The 18,947-nt window shown below is 36.0% G+C and overlaps 4 protein-coding genes and 1 non-coding gene across 6 annotated transcripts; 4 read left to right on the top strand and 1 right to left on the bottom strand.

Moving 5' to 3' along the window:
* Nucleotides 1-316: 316 nt before the first annotated feature.
* On the top strand, nucleotides 317-3,211 carry RpL7A (ribosomal protein L7A). Its single transcript, XM_066405169.1, has 7 exons — nucleotides 317-459; nucleotides 918-1,032; nucleotides 1,461-1,610; nucleotides 1,754-1,817; nucleotides 2,084-2,240; nucleotides 2,555-2,630; nucleotides 2,943-3,211. Exons 1-7 carry the CDS (start codon nucleotides 445-447, stop codon nucleotides 3,170-3,172), a joined length of 807 nt encoding a protein of 268 aa, XP_066261266.1. The 5' UTR covers nucleotides 317-444; the 3' UTR covers nucleotides 3,173-3,211.
* Nucleotides 1,310-1,388, top strand: LOC136419576 (small nucleolar RNA SNORD36). Its single transcript, XR_010753125.1, has one exon. It is a non-coding gene; the product is annotated as a small nucleolar RNA SNORD36 (small nucleolar RNA).
* A 573-nt stretch (nucleotides 3,212-3,784) lies between the features above and the next one.
* On the bottom strand, nucleotides 3,785-18,255 carry LOC136419358 (neuroendocrine convertase 1-like). Of its 2 annotated transcripts, XM_066405635.1 has the most exons (13): nucleotides 18,149-18,255; nucleotides 17,920-18,067; nucleotides 8,280-8,393; nucleotides 7,939-8,217; nucleotides 7,571-7,717; nucleotides 7,356-7,518; nucleotides 7,129-7,304; nucleotides 6,594-6,806; nucleotides 6,268-6,368; nucleotides 6,001-6,216; nucleotides 5,657-5,826; nucleotides 5,466-5,599; nucleotides 3,785-5,415 (listed from the first exon to the last, which is right to left on the bottom strand). In XM_066405635.1, the coding sequence occupies exons 2-13, from the start codon at nucleotides 18,064-18,066 to the stop codon at nucleotides 5,212-5,214; spliced, it is 2,064 nt and encodes a 687-aa protein (XP_066261732.1). In that variant the 5' UTR covers nucleotide 18,067; nucleotides 18,149-18,255; the 3' UTR covers nucleotides 3,785-5,211. The 2 variants fall into 2 exon arrangements, with proteins under 2 accessions (XP_066261732.1, XP_066261733.1); XM_066405636.1 differs by lacking the exons at nucleotides 17,920-18,067; nucleotides 18,149-18,255 and adding an exon at nucleotides 9,218-9,626.
* LOC136419360 (odorant receptor 49b-like) lies at nucleotides 6,173-17,106 on the top strand. Its single transcript, XM_066405642.1, has 8 exons — nucleotides 6,173-6,237; nucleotides 15,181-15,427; nucleotides 15,549-15,836; nucleotides 15,898-16,111; nucleotides 16,163-16,262; nucleotides 16,322-16,426; nucleotides 16,507-16,662; nucleotides 16,966-17,106. Exons 1-8 carry the CDS (start codon nucleotides 6,223-6,225, stop codon nucleotides 17,020-17,022), a joined length of 1,182 nt encoding a protein of 393 aa, XP_066261739.1. The 5' UTR covers nucleotides 6,173-6,222; the 3' UTR covers nucleotides 17,023-17,106.
* LOC136419361 (RNA-binding protein squid-like) lies at nucleotides 12,597-13,906 on the top strand. Its single transcript, XM_066405644.1, has one exon. It carries the CDS (start codon nucleotides 12,698-12,700, stop codon nucleotides 13,556-13,558), a length of 861 nt encoding a protein of 286 aa, XP_066261741.1. The 5' UTR covers nucleotides 12,597-12,697; the 3' UTR covers nucleotides 13,559-13,906.
* Nucleotides 18,256-18,947: the final 692 nt, after the last annotated feature.

The following is an 18,947-nucleotide window of genomic DNA, read 5'->3' as shown; positions in this document are numbered from 1 at the left end:
CTGCTTTGCGATTATCTCATTGTTTGCAATTGGTGATTATATTTATCTGATAGTATAAAGTCTTGAAAAATGTAAATATGGTTTGTTTCATTCCCTTTCAAGTAATGGAGACATATGTTGGCCGGCACGACAACTTCATCTATAAATGTCTATTCATCGATATTAATGAGTCATCATGCTTTGGTTTGGGACACTCAGTATTTACCCAGTATGACACCAAAAACAAAAGAAAACTGCACTTGGTGTAATGAAAGCAAGTTCAACGTTTGAAAACCTTATTCAAGTGGTTGACAGATGCTAAGAGTGACAGTGACAAATGGCGGAATAATATTGACGTTTGACGTTCTTTTTCCACAGCGATCCTTTGCCGAGATATCGTCTGTGAGTTTTTCAGAGATATTTTTAATAATATTTAGGTCATCTTAAGGGATTTCCTAGTTTAAAATGGTGCAAAAGAAAGTGAGTATTCCATATTTTCCCTTACAATTAAGATTTCTTGTCAATTATGTTAAAAAAACACGTTAATTTGATGTTAAGTTTTTCCAAAGCTCTTCAAAAGTTTCAAAATGCGTGATTCTAAACAGGTTTTGAAACATCTCTTCAATGTCTGGTGATATTTTCCTGTATCATTTACATTTCGCAATGTATTCTAGTGATTCTCCATTGGTTTTCACCTAAATATCCTTTAATAAGCTGAAAAAATAAGTGTAAAAGGTTATGTTGTTTACAAATTTTCTAATCACCTATAGTTCCCACGATTTAAGATCTTATAATGATGACATCCTGTATTTGCTATCTGAAAGGTATATTGAAGAAAACCTTACTACCACCAATAATTAAACTGAGGCTTTAGTTTTGACCACTATGTACCATTAGCCAAATGAAGAGCTGTACTAATTGTTTTTATTCTTTTCAAGCCCAAAAAGAAGGTAGGGAAAAAGGTAGCAGCAGCTCCTCTTGCTGTCAAGAAGGTTGAGGCTAAAAAGGAAGTTAATCCCCTTTTTGAGAAAAGGCCAAGGAATTTCGGAATTGGTAAGTACAGATTGTTCAGTACTCATTTTACTTTGGTATCTCTCAATAGAAAGTCATCAAAATTAGGAATTTCCTTCTTTAGGGTTTAACTTGAGAAGGCACTTCATGTGGTACTTGGTACATGCAACATATACCTATGTCTGTCATAAAACAGACATTTTTATTTGACCAAACATCTCAGCCATTCTTTTATAGAAACTGAACAAATACCTACATTAGTTAGGATTGGAATTTATTATCCCCCTGCTTTTCTTTTTTAGTATTATTAGAAATAGATTTTATCATGATGATAACTATTTTTGTGTCAGACGTCTCTGTTGACTAACAAAAATACGAGCTTTTTAATTCTGATAAATATTAATAAATTTTGATCATTTAAAAAAAATTTAATGTGATTGTAAACTATTATGTGTAACTTTCAAACTTAGGCCAGGATATCCAGCCCCCTCGTGACTTATCCAGGTTTGTGAAATGGCCGAAATACATTAGAATTCAGAGACAGAAGGCAGTTTTGCAGAAGAGGTTAAAGGTGCCCCCACCAATTAATCAGTTCACCCAGACTTTGGATAAGCAAACAGGTTAGTATGATGTAAGTCTTTGGTTCAATTTCCTATGTATCAAGGATCAAAATATTGAGGAAACACATTTTTTAGCTGTAGTTAATGCTTAGCTACTTCAGAAATTTATATGTGTGCCTGTTATATTTAACTATAATTTTCAGCTACCCAATTGTTCAAAGTTTTGGAGAAGTACAGGCCTGAGACTGCATTACAGAAGAAAAATAGGTAAGCTCTACTGGATTGTTGGTAAATTGATTGGGTTCTTACAATTCATCGGTTCTCTAAGTGGTCACAAGTTTTTTGAATTCTATTTGTTAATTATTCTTTAAATTGCCTTAGGGAAGTATTAAAATAATTGAACATTCTCAAATTTGACACTTCTTTTACAGGACATATTAAATTATCTTTTACTGTTAGTTTCTGTAAACTCCAATTAAGCACATCAAATTAAAAGATTTCCTTTAGTTTGCATTTATCCTCGATTCCGTTAGGTTGAAAGCTAAAGCTGAAGCTAAAGTGGCTAAAAAGGAGGAGGCTCCATCAAAAAGGCCCAACACTTTGAGGGCAGGCACCAACACTGTCACCAAACTTGTAGAACAGAAGAAAGCTCAGTTGGTCGTCATCGCTCATGATGTCGATCCTATTGAGGTAGGATCTTGTTATGTATGGGGTTTATTATGATGTTTTTATTCTTTTTACTAACATGTTGTACTTTAGAGTCAAGAATTAGTGCGCAAATACGGCATTTGGTATTTTTGTATTCGTTTAAAATTCTAGTTTAATCAATGTGTATGTGTTATTCGGTTTACACACGTGATGCTAATTTAGAATTTCTTCAACTGAAGTCACTTTAAAATGACAAAAAACTGAAGAGAATTGACACTGACTTTATTTTAATAATTAAAAAGTTTCAGAATTACAAAAAATCTTGATGTGATTTGTAAATTTTTGTTTTGACATAGCTGGTTTTGTTCCTGCCAGCTCTCTGCAGGAAAATGGGAGTGCCTTATTGCATTGTGAAGGGAAAGGCCCGTTTAGGTAAGTTTAGATATGTAGAATTTTCAGTAAGTAATCCAGCCTTAAATTTGTATTAGTCATTGAGGTGAGATGAGTACTAAGACCTACTAACTTAGATATATCGTACATGTTCTCTAATAGACAAAAAGTCTAAGGAAAGCCTCAATTTCTTTCTTTTTTTTTTTAATTATTTTTTTATGATGATAATCCCTAATTTTTGTCTTCTTTTCCCGTCTGAAAAGATGTGACGATACAAAACGTCTGAAGTAAATTTTAAGAAACTCTAATATTTCCCACATCTAATACAGTTTATAGCGAATTTTTCTTTTTTAGGGCTTCTTGTCAGGAGGAAAACCTGCACTGCCGTAGCCTTGACTCAGGTCGACTCCGGAGACAGGTCTAACTTCAACAAGATCGTTGAAGCGGTTAACAATAACTTCAATGACCGTGGGGACGAGATCCGTAGACACTGGGGAGGTGGTTTGCTTGGATCCAAATCTGCGGCGCGTATCGCCAAAATCGAAAGAGCCAAACAAAAGGAATTGGCTCAAAAACAAGGTTAATTTGTAATTAGCCTTTTTGTAATAAATAAGTTTTAAGTTCGAGCTGATTATTTATTAGCCGTAATAAAACATGAAATTTAGTTCCCAATAAAAAAAAGTCCCTTTACATCCTCGTGTAAGTCAGTTTTTAAGCATATTCGAGAAACATCTGAATGTTACATTTTTCTCGGATAGATATAGCAGGTGAAACTAATTTCTAATGATTTCTGAGGATGGGTTTATAACACTTGGGGTGCCCTATATAATACGACAAAAACCACCTAAGTGGCTAAGCAAAAATGATTCTTTTTGCCTTAAAATTTAATGCCTAGCACCCTAAGCAGAAAATTCACTGTATCATTAAAACCACACCCTTTGTAGGCTCTCACTGCGTCTCTCAATAAGAGATGGTTCTGAGAACATCCGGTTTTTAAATAGGTAATTCGTCATTAGATGGCGATTCGCTGATTGACAACAGATTCATGCGCTGTAAAAAGGCGGGGAATGGACTATTCTCAACAGAACCGTATTCAAATTAATGCAGAGGTAAAATCTAGAATTAACTGAAAAAACAAACACTCAAAATTGCTTTCAAAATATATGTTTATTTTATAATATATTTTTCTAGTTGAGAACAGACGTTATTCGTACAGGTTGGGCAAATATCAAAGTTTATACAGGGTGTGTCATAGTTAATAGTATACCTGCACAGCTGACCTCTGATTTCTTACATGAAATTATTAAGATTGATCCTAATTTACACATGTTCAAATGTTTGCGATTAGCGAAATACACGGTTCGTTCCAACACCTTAGAGATCCTTAGTATATGATTTCGAACATCTTACTTTTCTGTGTCAAGTTTCGCACTCGCTCTAAATTTAGCTAATTAATAACTGTAGGAGCTATAAAAAACAAAAATAATCTTGAGCTTTAACGTCCTATGTTTAAGCAACGAAGCTTTAAATTATACAATTTCAAATGAACTTATTAAAAAATACTATTCTCCCTAAGGAGCAAAAGTTCTGCTTTTTGCCTCGAAGAGTTCTATGTTCTATGAGGGGCGTACGAAAAATTATATTATGTCACTAGCATCCGTGTCGTTAATAGATTTCTCTCTCTATCCTATAGGTACGGAGGTTACTAATGCATATAAATATTGAAATTTGCACTCCGTGTACAATAAAATTATATATGAATATAAATATATTCTCTACGTTTGAAGCGGATTTCACATTTTTTTAATTTTATTTGAGACTAACATCCTACACAAGTAAAGGTAGAATTACGAACTATTCTGAGTTAAAACTACCCGAGAATAATGCGAAGCCCGACTTTAACTAAGTTTTAACACAAACTGTGCAAAAAGTAAAAAATTCTAAAAATAATCAAATATAGGTACCACTTTCACTTAGTTAGCACAAAAAATGGTGAACGATAACAAGCATTAAATTACATCGATGAGTACTAAAAATGGTTTCTTTGCTGTTTCTTCATCGTGCGACTTCGGAGACCCCAGCGTAAACGACGAAACATTCCCGATATTGTCAAACGAAGTTTAATTGTAAAGGTGCGGTATTTGCCTGATTGCAGCTGGACACAATTTCATACGACACTCATTACGTTCCTATGAAATTAACCTGCAACTCCCGTTCAAACTTTTTTCATTTTTGTTCACAGTTTCACTCGAAATTTGATATTTTTCGCGAGTGAAATGGGAGGAAACACGGAGACGCCATTAATACTGACAACCAAAGCGTTATTGTTTTTTTTCCATAGCCCTCTTGGCAATTTTAAATGTTCACCTCTTATTTTAGCAACTGTTTGTTGTTGTTTTGTCCACTATTTTCGCAGGTTCTGAATACAGTGACAGATTTGACACCGAGGCATTAACAAGGGTGCTCGTCCGAGCCTTAGTGAAGGGTAAATACTGTTTTCAGTTAATTTTTGTTGTTAGTTTAACTCGGGATAGTGCACAATCTCACAGCCCCAACACCTTATACTTGTAAACGTTATTCCCAAATAAAATTAAAGAGAAAATGCACGAATATGCTAGATTTCTTATTTTAAATAATTTTCGTAATCAAAATTAACTGCTAGTCTTGGGCTGTTTGTTATCCTAGCATCCCCTACTCGATTGTGTATTCTGTTGTAGTCCTCATTGTAGTTCCTCGGACCACTAAACATATGCCTGGGAGGGTCTTTGGTGCCTCGCAAAATTAAGCGGGTCTCTCCTAAATAGCCAATGTTACCCTCCGGCCCAACCTGCAACAAACATCTTTCCGTGATCTATTCCAATATTATTTGTTTATTACGTTATCAGAAATGACCAATGTCCACAAACCGCTGGCCAATTCTCCCCAGGTCATGACAGACATAAAGGTCCAGTTGACGAAACCCTTCGGGCTTTTGTCGAATTTTCTGGGCGCCAGTAGTTGTACCATCGACCCTATTGAGCATAATGATGGAATTGAGGCTTTATTTAAAAACCTGTTGCGACAGGTACCTGCCGGGGAGGTTAAGTGGACCTCCAAGGACCCTCGGGTTGTATAGTTTATGGTGGTTTTCACTTCAACATGCTCAAGAAAAACCACTTCGTCGTCACTGCCCTGACAACCAGAGGTCGCCGCGAATAATTTTAGGGGATTCCCGAATGAAAACGTGGCGTTGTTGGCACTGAAAAAAATATTGTCGATTGACAATATTTTGATGATAAAATTGGGAATTGGATAAATCACAATTTCATGGACCATTAAGTTATCACAAACAAATGGTCGCGAAACTTTCGCTATTGATGTACAGGGCGTAAAGATTTCAGATTTTTTAGATCTATGAGCAGCAAATACCTACTTATTAAAGAGGATTTCACATTTTTTATCTTCAGGCACAGTTGTCCAGTTGGAGGCGGTCGAAACAAGTCCATAAGCGTTCATTAAACCGAACCCAAATTTAGTGCTAAACCACAGGCCGGCGGCGTTTTTTTGCCAGCCTGGATTGTCGGCTACTGGTGCCAATTCTGAGGTCCAGACTATCAGGTGCTGGACATCGCGCCAAGTCAAAGATGGGCTGGAAATGTGCCAGGTTAAGGTAAGTGGGAGTTATTAATATGAGCCGTACTTCACTTCCAGAGCTAAGGCAATGATACCCGCGGCTAGAGGGGCAGATGCAGAAGTTCCTGTATGTTTAATCGTACATTGGTTGTTTAAGTCCGTAGTGGCCTGATGGTTTAAAAAATAGTGAAATTTCCTGGCAGTTTATTGCCTCATGAATCTCCGCCATTGATTTTAAAAGAAGCAGCTTTTCAAAATCTATTTCATTTTTTAATTTCCGCTAAGGCATATCCTAGACATTCAAAAATAACGAAAAATTTAGCGGTATCAATTTTTTTCATGAACAGTTTGTTTGGCGAGTTTTGGGGTATTTAATGCTGTTGATACACTTACGATCATTTGATCTTTGTAAGCTCCGCTGCTATAAGTTACGGCTAATGTTGATGCGCAAGCCTCTCCATACCAGGGAAATGCTCCTTTTTGGGAGGCACTTCCTATGGAAATTGTGTACGGGCTGGCAAGGTAACCATCGCAGTTGCAGTTGTCGCCACGACTTCCTCCATTCCCTGATGCCCAAACGTAGATAGACCCTTTTCCTCCTCTTCCCTTTGCAGACAAAGTTGTATAGGAATTTTGATGGGATAATCAAGGGTTCGGTGGCCACAAATTACTTAAACTTAATGATCTACAAGAACTAGATGTAGTTTTTTTTTTAAATAGTTTTGTCCCATTTTTTTAGTGAATCAAACACTAATCCATGGAGGCGAAAGCGGAATCACCACGATTCGTTGCTTTTTGTATGAGTTGATTGTGTCGGCGCATGACATGGCTCTGACAACAATGCCGTCACAGGGACACTAATACTTAGCGGCTTAATTTGTGCTACGTCCACTCCTTTTACGTCATTGCTCAAACCTGTTTTCCCTACCTTTCGAATTCCTTTTTCTATAGCTTCTCTTGCTAATCTGCCTGGTCCATCGACAGTTTTTCCATCGTCATTAGGGCCCCAAGAAGCACTGTAAATGTCCACCAAATCTTGGGCGTATCCCAGGGCCGTTCCCTCGATTCGATCTGTGACTAGGCCATCTAACATCTTCACTGCCCCTAAAAATTGAACTATCTTGATCTATTTATATTGACTAATTCTTATAAAACCTATTCGAGCATTAAAGGCTATTCCAACTCCACATTTTTTGTTATTTGCCACCATAGCCACTTCTCCTGCACATCTCGTACCATGACTGTTTGATTTGGTTACTTCATACCGCGGCAATGGGTCACGGGTTTCGTCGTTGCAGTTATAACTTATTTCAGGATCCTTCAGATCAAATTAGTCAAACAAATCTTAAATCTTAAAATTCCTGACTTACATAGTTGGGACTCAAATCTTCATGGGTGTATTCAATGCCGTCGTCTAAGACTGTAATCCTCACTCCTTTTCCAGAGATCCCCGCCCTGTAAACTGGCAGGACGTTGAGATCTAGTTTGGGTAGGTCTAGTCTTGTTCTTGTGTCTTTCTATGTAAGATTTAAAAGGCGCAAATAAATTAACGTGAACACATAAGACAAAATTGAATGTTCCGGTCACTCAGCATTCTAAAGTCAACTACCAAGTGGTCATTTGGTCCAGCCTGGCTTTAAAAATCAATTTTAAAATGTATCAAATAAGAGGTTTGGTTCAGTCATGATATCATAGTCTAGTTCTCAAAATCTCTTATTAGGTGGTAGCAAGTACTTACAAGGTACCACTGCTGATTCCATAATTCGTCGTTAAAGGTCTGATCTATTTCTGACGAGGCATAGCGCTTTCTTCTGGTTTTGAATTGGCTCAAGGTTTGGTTTTTCCTGCTCTTAGCCATCGTTGTTTTGAATCGAATTGATTTTGCAGACGTCCCTTTAACAGACTCATTTTCATGATCAACTCGTTTGACTCTGCTTAATGGAATATCAGCAGGATCTAACGGCATAAAGTCCCTTTTCTGACGTTGTTTCCAATTTTGTTCTTCGGCCCATAGTACCTGCGTCATTAACGGAAAATGATGTAGGTTGGTTGGTACCCCAAAACGTTGTTGGTACTTACTCTCACATCTTCAGATAAACTTCTGCTCACATGTCTTCGTTTCTGTTCGTTGGGAAGAATGTATTCCGGATTTTCCGTCGGGATAAGCACGTAAGTGTCTTCAAACCCGAAAACCTGGAAATTTTAGAGTGATTAAGGTACTTGGTTCAGAGACCACGTTCATCAGAAAGTGGTAAATTTTAATTATACCAATATATGCAAATAAATTGCTGGTTGAATCAACATCCTGATGGAGTCAACCGAAATTATTAAAAAAATTGTGACTACGGGTTAAACAGAGTTGGCGAAAAAATTCCAGATCGGCTTAGGTAACAGGACATATTTCAAAAAACTTGAAGAAGATTTTAGTGATACTTGGTTTTATGTAATCTAATCGCAGTCCATCGAATGGCAATGCAGGCGTTGTTGCCGAGTTTACACTTTTTCCCTGGATACAGAAACTTTCACAATGTACACAATTGATTTAACCAATATTTTGTATGCCGATAATAAGTACTTCACTTGATTTAAAAACTATTTTGAAATATACAGAGTGAGTAAAAATGTATGTATGTGTTGAGTGGTTTCCTTTCAAAAATTAAATCCTACCGTTGCATGATATTTTCGACTCACCCTGTATAGTTTAATATAGTTTTAAAATGGATACAAAAGCAAAACTGATGAGTTTTGCTTTGAAAATAGGACCTGAACATGCGTCGTCAGGTTTCATCTATTTATTACCGTTTTGCCTATCCCCATCTAAACCATTTAATAGGTGCCACCACGTGTTCAACTCGTATTATTTTCACTATTTTAACGTCATTAACCCCATTAAAGTGTTTCTGCTATCTGTCTGTATTAGGAAGTGAATACAGACGAACATCTGGCTGAAATGCTTCTTTCTCACACGTGCCGCGTGCCCTATGCCCATATCGCACCCCTTATATGTCGCACCTCACCCTCCTCTGATGCGTAACAAATTTCCGTCTTTTTCTATCACATTCATATGGCTCTCGTTTCTCTTTTCACTTCATTAATAGGGATTATTTATCATCGGCAAAAACCATTGCATGTACGTAATGTTGTAAATACATTCGGGATGGTCTATTTATAGAGGGTGTTAGACGCGTGCCAAGCCACACGCCATTTTATCCGGTAGTGTTTCTACGCTCCTGATAAAAAGCGTCGATTTTCACCGAAGTGAAACTTGGGGAAATGCCCGAACGTTGGGGGGAAACCTATCGGGAAAAGTGGAGAAAATGGTTCGAGAAGCCCGCGGTGAAAAGCGACCAAGTTATTTTGGCCTATGGACGTACGGGGGTACTTACTATAGTAGGGACTATTTGGGGGTCATTCCAACATTACAAGTTGGGGAAATTAAGTTAAAAAAATCGAATAAGTGCACGGCAGCTTTAAGCGGTGTCCTCATCATTCTTCCAAACTGAATTATTTAATTGTATTCCATTGCAGCTTGCAAGAGGTTATGTTTGTATCATTTTAAATGAATTGTCTATCTGTTTTTTTATCATAGTAATTGCTACATCAATTGCTTTAAATTTTTTTACATTGCCAGTCCAAAAACGATAAGGAGGTTTTAAGAAATTAATATTATATCATTGGTCAATGTTCTCAGTGGTGTGAAATTTAAAATTAAAATATTTAACTGGAAAATTTAATTTTACCTGGCTGTAATTGGCAATTTATTTGAGGTCTTTTCATACTCACAAGGTATATAAAAGGTTTATTAACAAATTGTATTGTTAAGCAAGAATACTTAACAATATAATACATTTTTCTTTCGTAAGTTTGAATTTGAGCCTTCAAATAATAGCAAAATGACTATGAGTACCTATAATTTATATAGCTAATAATTTATATTAGATAGGGATTAAAGAAACAAAAGAAAAATCTTTAAAAATATTAAATTAAAAATCTTAGAAGATGTCTTTCGTTATTTAAAAATTCGGTACCTACGGAATTGTTTTTTCTTCCAACTTTGGGAAAAATTCAGGTTACCACCTTCGCTTTTCAACTTATCAAGCATTTTTTTATATAGTGAATCGGAAAAACTTAACCTGGATTTTCATTAATATCTCGATTAGTACAAATCACTCTCCAACATACTTTCTTATAAGTATCGTAATTTTACAGAAAAATCATTTATCGAATTAAAGAAAATTGATTGTTAAACCGTACTTTTTTTCTATTTACCAATTTATCCACATTAAGTAAATAACAGAAAGGTAATTCAGTGCAATTTGAATAAGAAATTTCGTAATGGTTTGACCACTAGGGAATAATTATCATATTGATTAAAACTTGCTTGAGAAGATTCAGAAGTCAGGCAATCTCTGTTTGATACTGATTCCGAACTTAAACTTCAAAATTTCTTTAGTATTTTAGGCAAATGAAATCGTATAGACGAAAATTGAAAAATATGTCGAATGTTCAAGGAACTGATTATCCTAAAGAGGTGTTCGCCTCTGTTGATAAGTTCATTTTTGTATGCGGACAAGCTACGCTTGGTAAAGATGTGCATTGGGTGAGTAGAAGATAATAATTAAGGTAATTGTGTATAATTAAAAAACATATATTACAATTTCATAAATAACACAATTATAGTTAATACAGAAAAAGATTAATAAATATTTTTCTAATTTAATAATTAAATGTAATATAAATATTAATAATTAAATGTATAATTGATTAATAGTTAGGTTAATCCTTAAATTAAATTAATTTAAATTAAGTTAACTGAATAAAATAATGAAAGCCGAATAATAAATAAATTATCTTGGATCATCAGTACTTATGAAACCTCCCCTGTACAATGGAAAATGAACCAATTCACTGACGAATATTTCTGCGCTGTGACGCGATTAGACGCCCTTGACCAGAGAGGACATGGCGTCCCGATGTGGACCGGCGTCTTATTTGCACGACGGGCGCGGCGTCTCCAGGCGTCGCCGTCGGTCAGTTTCACGCCGCGAAAACCGCCAAATAGGAGTAGGAGGACAGAAGTTAACAGAAAGGGGTATGGAGAATGGAGAAAATTGGGGCCGTGTCTAAAATAGATCAATATGAAATATACATCGCTTTTTCATGCAGGAGAAGGAAAATTAATGCGACGCTTGGCGTCAGGACGCTCATTTAGAAATTGTCTCTCTGTAGACAATATGGAAGCTAAAGCAGCGAAAGTTTTGGTCCCTAATAGCCGAATGTTGTGAAGTGAACATACTAAAAAAAGAATTTTTTTCAAAATTCGAAGAAATCTGAAATTGAAATTTTGTCCGCAAACTTTGGCGCCGTGGCGACGCTGGTGTCGATGCAGCAGCGCTCTCCAAACCGGGACGCCTTTTACCAGGATCGCATAAAAATGACGAGCTATATTTTTCTGTATCCTACATAACGGTTTTCGGCACGAGCCAACCCTAAAAATAGTTGTGTGTCCCCCACACTACCGCACGTGCCTTAGAACCCGTTATAATTCAATGTACTGCCCCCATTGTTTCATACGACACCGTAACATACAAACCAGGAAACCTATGCAGTGCTCTGAAGTTCAAACAGTTATACAGGGTGTCTTATTACAAAGCCCCCTGTTTTTTAATTTTTCATTTTCGAAAATAGTGCTTTATACAGAGTAGGATAAATGGGACGATTTTTTGAGAATTTGATAAAAACTCATATCTGGTTTAAAACTGACTTTGTTTTACCGTTTTCCAGAAAAATGGAAAAAGTGAAACACTGCATTTTTAACTTTGCCTTGTAGTTTCTAAACCTAGCTGAAAGTGATATTGAAGGTAAAATCTTATTGGGCACTTTTTTACGTCGTACTTGTTAACTTCATTTCTAAAAAACTTCACACAACTACTCTTTTCCCTTAAAACCTAATATTAATTAAATTGATTATACGTATATACATTTATATTTATAGATATTGTATTAAAATAAGTAAACAACAATCCATGTATTCCGGTCCTGTTCATATATCGATCTTTCTTAGAAAGCTCACGTGTTGCCGCTTCGCTACCTCAATGTCGCCAATCGCCCCGCCCCTTTTGTCGAGAATTACAGTTTTCTGTTTTTGCACATCGACCGATCAATTCCGTTTCCACGTAAATTGTCCAAAAAATCAGTCGAATTTAATAAAATTTTTAAAAACATTCGAATGGAGATGTAAAATGCTCTATAGAGAGTGCCTAAAATACCAAAGATTGAACAGTTCGGTTTCTTTTCTCTGCTAGAATTGATATCCTCTCTAGGACGATTCAAAAGTGCCGCGCTGTGTGCAACGCCGGCGACAGAGAGAGAAAACCCAAGCCGGCTTCGTTCTATCTCACACTACCGGGCGGCCATTTGACTGTGGCCCCGCAAGCTTTGCTAAATTAGTTCTGTGTTCTTTTAGTTTTTCAAGTCATATTTGGCTGGAAAATACAATGGAGACTACACAAAACGGTTCTGGGGGCGGCAAATCAGGTCTGGAAGAAGAGAAGAAGTTGTTTGTTGGTGGCCTTACCCTAGAAACGACGGAAAAGGAGTTGCAGGACTACTTCGGCCAGTTCGGCGCCATCCAAAACGTGACTATCAAAGTGAACCCCCAAACGGGTAAGTCCAAAGGATTTGCTTTCGTTACTTTCGGCACTGCCGACGTCGTTGATCAAGTGCTGTCGCAAAAAGAGCATGTAATCAATGGCAAAACTGTTGATGCCAAAAAGGCCAAAGCAAAGCCAGGGAAAATTTTCGTCGGGGGCATCACTTCTGACTTGACGGACGAAGACATCAAGAGCTACTTTTCCCAGTTTGGCAATATAACCCAAGTGGAGATGCCCTTTGATAAAACGAAAAATCAAAGAAAAGGCTTCTGTTTCATCACCTTCGAGAATGATGCCATTGTGAAGGAGCTGCTCAAGAAGCCCAAGCAAACCATCAAAGACAAACAAGTAGATGTTAAGAAGGCTGCAACTCAACCAAATAACATGATGGGAGGACGTGGTGGTTGGGCAGGTGGCCGAGGAGGACGTGGTGGTAGAGGAGGCGGATGGGGTGGGGGATGGGGAGGCCCTGGTGGCTGGAATGACTACAGTTATGGGGGAGGATATGATAATGGTTATGGAGGCGGCGGCGGCGGGGGTGGCAGCTACGACTACTATGGTGGTGGTGGAGGATATGGCGGTGGTTATGGAATGGAATCCAGTTATGGACAAAGTGGAGGTGGCTACGGGGGTGGTCGTGGTGGTGGCCGAGGAGGCCGTGGAGGTGGTGGAGGCCGAGGAGGCCAAAGGCATCAGCCTTACTAACCAGTGTATATGATAGTTTTAGGGGTAAATGTGTGAAAGTTCGTGCATTGAGCATGTTGTGTTCATAAAAAACTGAAACAGTGAAGCGCGTCGTATCTTCCATTGCCTAGAAGTTCATTCGGACATCGAAACTGATCTTTGAATGCACTTCTTTTTGTATTGTTTCTCCAACAATAACTTGTTTAAACGCATTAAGGATATTTTTGTAAAAGTTCTTGTGTTTTTATTTCAGTTATGGTCCTGACTTATTCAGAATCCTAAAGGTAATATAGTTCTCAAATTTAAACTTTAAAATTATCTTATTTCCATTATAATGATAACAATAACGAATAAATAATCTCTCTACAACTCTTCTCTTTTTTTACAAAGGCATTTACATAATTATGTAAAAATCTACCTCTGATATTTATTGAAACAAACCTTTTTTATATAAATTGAAAAAACACCAAAAAAATAGAAAAATTATATAAAAATAAAAATTGTAGAAAAGGATTTTCTACTAAGGGCACAAATGAGTATTAGTAGCGCTTATTTTGCTACCGTGGGTGAGAATATTTTTTAAATAAATTTGTAGAATAAACATGGTAAGGTGGTGTTTTATTGATTTATAAAATCAAAAAATGTTTCGTTCGTTTTACCGCCAAATCCCGACCAGTGTTCATTAACCTAAAATTGCTGTGGATCCGCAATGTTTTTATTGTGGAATTTAATGTATTTGTTTCCTGCGATAACAGAAAATTGTTACCATTTTATAAGTCAAGTTTAAATCCTAAATAACGATTAAAACTTAACACGCGCTACTCCGAGGACGACAAAATGGCGGCATTGGCGTCATCAAGATTGAGGAAAGGTTATTCCACTCTTTATTTTGGCGAGATTTCGCATTGATTATTCCCCGCGGCCAAATTACTCTCAGGTGTTGAGCAATCAGTCGCATGCTCAATTTATAGTTTTTATTTATCATAATTTATGGTATATACAACTTGTGAGATTATATTGAGAACAAATAATAAAATAAATGATTGTACATTTCCGAGCCGATAAGATTTATTCGTTTTTTCATTATTTTTAATTGGGTTCATTTGCTTTTATTATTACCATTTTATTTTACTTTTGAAATAAAAAAATTACCGCGAAAAGGTTCATATTTTTAAATTATTTCCTGAAAAAATTTAAGATAATTTCAAACTAGTGGCGTCCTCTGTGATTATCGCATCGATCTAAAGTAGAAGAGGAACTTCTTTGCCGGCGGCACGCCATTTTAGTTTGCTATTTTTGTCGTTTAAGTTTCGGAAACGTTATAGTACCCTCTCTCAAGATAGCACGGTGAGCTAAACGGTAAAGTTTGAATATTTAATTCTCGACTTGGCCAACTGTCTTACTCGCCCTAAAAATGCTAACTTCGGTACTAGTTGCCCGCTACACTATTTTTCTTACTCGCGTGCGATAAAGTATTTTTTACCACCCCTACTGGTTAAGAGGCGTTATCATCCCCCCTGCAGAAAAAAAAACAAAAGAGCGCATCCTCCAAAATATTAATTTGACATTTTTTTTGTCATTCCATACACCAAAAAATTGTCCATTATTGCTATTTTACCGAGTTAATAATATTGCGTTTTTAGGCCCCCAGAGCAGCGTATTCTCTCTACAACTATACCTTAATAGCAATAGCCGCAATTTTCATAATTTTCGAATTAATCGCCTTTCGAAAGGCCTTGGAAGATGTTCCTACTTTTTTGAGTCAAATTGCTATGATGTTCACTCACGTTATGGGTATGCTCAAACTATGGATGCTCGTTTATCGAAAGGAACAAGTAGTAGAGATAAAAGCAAAACTTCAGAATAAATATTTCCAATACGTCCCCATAGGTGAAATAAATTTTATTAAAAAAATAGAAAATTTTAATTTTAGCTTTCTTTTATTTATTTGATTATTAAATAAATTCAACTAAGTTTTAATTATTTAATATTTTTTCAATTTAATTTTCAGATGATTTCCAGCCTGGCAAGAAAATGCAAAGAGAAAAGCTTTTTATAAAGTTCGCCTCAATGTTCATATTTTTATTGTATAGTTTTGTTGGAGTCTCAGGCCACATTACTGCAGCCATAATGGTAGACAAAAGCTCGGTATCAGGAATCTTCTCGGGAAATGCCTCTTGCCAATCTTTCATGCCTTACAACTTCTATTATCCGTTTGACATTAGTACCCCGAGGAAGTGCCATTACGCTCTAGTTTACATGGACATAAGCTTAGACATTTTCGCATTTTACATTTCAAGTAGATATGACTTTAACGCTTTATTTTTTGTTTTGATGATTTACTAAACTAAGCTTTTCAGCACTTGATATGATATTTGTCATGTTCTTGCACGTACTGGCTACTCAATTAAATATTCTTAAAGAGGCTTTCATTACCATACGGAAACGCTGCTTAGGGAAGATGAAAATGGATCTAAATAGCCGTATTTTTCGTGATATTGACCATAAAGAGTTGGAGCAGGAAATGTACAGTGAACTTATCCATTGTACGCAACATCTTCACTTACTAATTGAGTAAATGGCAATAGTGTCCGCATTGCAAAACATGTTCAATTTTCGTTTTAGAGTGCGTCAAGATATGGAGAATGTTTTCTCTTTCATTACTTTAACCCAAGTCACCGCATCACTGTTGATATCAGCATCCTGTCTCTTTGTTGCAGCCATCGTCAGTGCCATACCCATATGATATTTGTTATGTCTTGTGAACTTTGAGACAATTTTCAGGTGCCTGTAAGCTCACCCAACTTCTTCTCTCAGCTAGAATATTTTTCAGCCATATTATCGCAAATTTCCTTATATTGCTGGTTTGGAAACAAGATAACATACGCGGTAAATCTAAGTTATAACGAAGACTTTGATATATTATCTCCACTGTTTCATTATATTTTCACATTATTTGTATGTTTCAGAGCTCAGAATTACCAACAGCGATCTATAAAAGTGACTGGTTGAGCTGCAGCAGACGATTTAAACAAGCAATGTTAATGTCAATGGGCAGAATGGAGAGGCCTCTTTATGTCTCCATTGGAAAATTCATGCCCTTGTCCCTTTCCACGCTACTAGCGGTAAGCGAAGTAATCTATGTAATTTGTACCAAGATCTAAAGAATCTTTTTGTCAAAAAGAGTAGTTTGAGATTTAGTCATGATGTGGCAAAAGTGAAGAAGTCTAACATCATTCTTTGAATTATTGTTACCTTTCTGGTCGAGCAGTAGAAATTTGTATTAATCGATACACATTGATCTATTTAATTCACTTTTGATTGCCATTGCACTTTTCTACATGAAAGCTTTCGCACGATAAGTATAATGATGAAGTAACGACTGACTGTTATAAGTTACATTTTTACAGTCTTCCTGTTAATTTCAGGTACTAAGGGGATCTTTTTCGTATTTTACGTTATTCCAGAGAGCCGGACAGATCTAATGGACAGATTGACACATATTTAATCAATTATTATTGCTACGAGCAATTGTATGAGCACAGATAATAAACAAATTTCATGCCTTTCGTTTTTGGGCCAATTATCGATTTCTGTTTAGTACCCTGGGATGTATCATTTCAAATGCTAGTTGTGTAATAAAAGTATAAAGTGATATATCGGGTGGTCCCGAGAAATTGTTGAAGTTTTTCGCACTATTCAAATAGCACAGAAAAAACATGATTAACTTATCGGTTGTATGTACATGTTACTAGAACGAATAACGGTTGGTACTAATCAATTAATATTAATCGTGCTAATTAATTCTCCAGCCTGATTTTCCCATTTCCCGTATTATTTCTAGATGACGTCAATAACAATTTTCACAAATTACTTTCCGCCTTAATTCCTAGATAAAACCTTTGTAAATAGCGGGCCATATGGCAGGGAATATAGTACGTTAGCGGAACGTGTTTTCCTTTCCATATTATCCATTAATGAACCCAATGTATATATGTTTTGGAATTTCTATGCTAATACGTCTATGATCCCAGCTCCTGAACGTTCCATGAAATTATTAATATCAAAAAATTAATGAAACAGAACCGGAATTTTGGGAAATAGTTTTTGATTTGAGGCAAATCACTTCGAAAATGATCTTTTTTTGATGAAGTTTTAATGAGATTTTCTTAAGAAGGAAAGCGCGCGAAGTTCTTGGCAAAACATTGGTCATATTACTATCGTAGTAAACCATAGTAATATGAATACCTACACCAACCAGTAATTTTATCATATGATTTTTAATGAATTCTTAATTATTTAATGATTATTGATTAATCATTTTTTCGTTCGCTTTAATTTCTCCGCATTCAACTGTCTTTAAATTGCAATATTCAACTTACCGGTCCTTTATACACATATCCAGTTTCAACTGCAAGAAGTTCAGCAACCAAAGGTCCACCCTCAATACGAATCACCAGTTCTTTAGCACTTGCAATTGTTAACAGTAAAGTCAATATCGAAACTATTTGGTTTTCTGCAGTGATCATACTGAAAAATTATTGACTATTAATAAGGTCCTACAACATCAAATTTTAGATCATTTTTGTTTGGTCGCGAGCAAGAACTTACTTTATTATCGTTGAGGCCTATCTCAGAAATAATCACTTTGAACAAAAATTTGAAAATTTTCGTTTTTGCCAAAAAAACTTAAAACTCTGGAGTGCCTATTAACCGATTGCCGGAAAAGGAAGAACTGCTGGAAATATCTGAACGGTGGCGAAAACGAGTGAATGCTGAAACATCGTGCATTGGTTTTTCCAATACCGATGGATAACGGTATAGTTATTGGTTTTTGGGAACATCGTTCCAATGCAGGTTTGCTTTGTCATTATTTAATTGTTTTGTGAAACTGGTTAAAATTTATTACATTAATCTTATTACATTTTATTCATTAATTTATTTTATTCTGTTAATTGGGGTTCCAAAAACCAAATTAATCAATGATAGGAGTACCAAAGGCAAGCGTCCCTGGTACTCCTGTTATGATGGAGTCAAGTTCGTGTAAAATTCTAATAACAGATCCATGAACTATTTCCATTAATTTGATTTTTTTCTATTAATTCTCATAATTAGGGCAAAAATTGCGAGTGACAAAAAATGTCTGATTCGAAGTAGGAAGTAAAAATGGAACAATCAGTGTGGTACCACAAAAAAAGTTGAGGCACCTTAGCCCAGGCATATTGTCACCCTGTAGATTTTTTTCATTATGAGAAAAACAGTGACACGTGTTACAAATGTCAGAAATTATAAAAAAAACAAACAAAAAAATTTAAGTTTGTCACCTTGTATTTTCATGACGTAGCTTTACAGTTCATATAAACTTTTCTCGTTAATATAAACCTGACTTACCCTTTGTAACATACTGAGA

Source organism: Euwallacea similis, chromosome 2 (assembly GCF_039881205.1).
Source record: "Euwallacea similis isolate ESF13 chromosome 2, ESF131.1, whole genome shotgun sequence".
NCBI classification, from domain to species: Eukaryota; Metazoa; Arthropoda; class Insecta; order Coleoptera; family Curculionidae; genus Euwallacea; species Euwallacea similis.
The sequence above is the reverse complement of the archived record's forward strand: the minus strand, read 5'-3'. Positions and strand labels throughout refer to the sequence as shown.

Excerpts from the sequence above, each read along its gene's own strand:
- RpL7A (XM_066405169.1), top strand. Across the intron at positions 2,241-2,554 it reads ATGATGTCGATCCTATTGAG|CTGGTTTTGTTCCTGCCAGC; the intron begins GTAGGATCTTGT and ends GTTTTGACATAG. Across the intron at positions 2,631-2,942 it reads GAAGGGAAAGGCCCGTTTAG|GGCTTCTTGTCAGGAGGAAA; the intron begins GTAAGTTTAGAT and ends TTTCTTTTTTAG.
- LOC136419360 (XM_066405642.1), top strand. Across the intron at positions 15,428-15,548 it reads TTTCCAATACGTCCCCATAG|ATGATTTCCAGCCTGGCAAG; the intron begins GTGAAATAAATT and ends TTTAATTTTCAG. Across the intron at positions 15,837-15,897 it reads TTTCGCATTTTACATTTCAA|CACTTGATATGATATTTGTC; the intron begins GTAGATATGACT and ends TAAGCTTTTCAG.
- LOC136419361 (XM_066405644.1), top strand. The coding sequence starts at position 12,698 with ATGGAGACTACACAAAACGGTTCTGGGGGCGGCAAATCAGGTCTGGAA.
- LOC136419358 (XM_066405635.1), bottom strand. The coding sequence starts at position 18,066 with ATGATCACTGCAGAAAACCAAATAGTTTCGATATTGACTTTACTGTTA. Across the intron at positions 8,218-8,279 it reads GTTTATCTGAAGATGTGAGA|GTACTATGGGCCGAAGAACA; the intron begins GTAAGTACCAAC and ends TTAATGACGCAG. Across the intron at positions 7,519-7,570 it reads AAGATTTGAGTCCCAACTAT|GATCCTGAAATAAGTTATAA; the intron begins GTAAGTCAGGAA and ends TTTGATCTGAAG.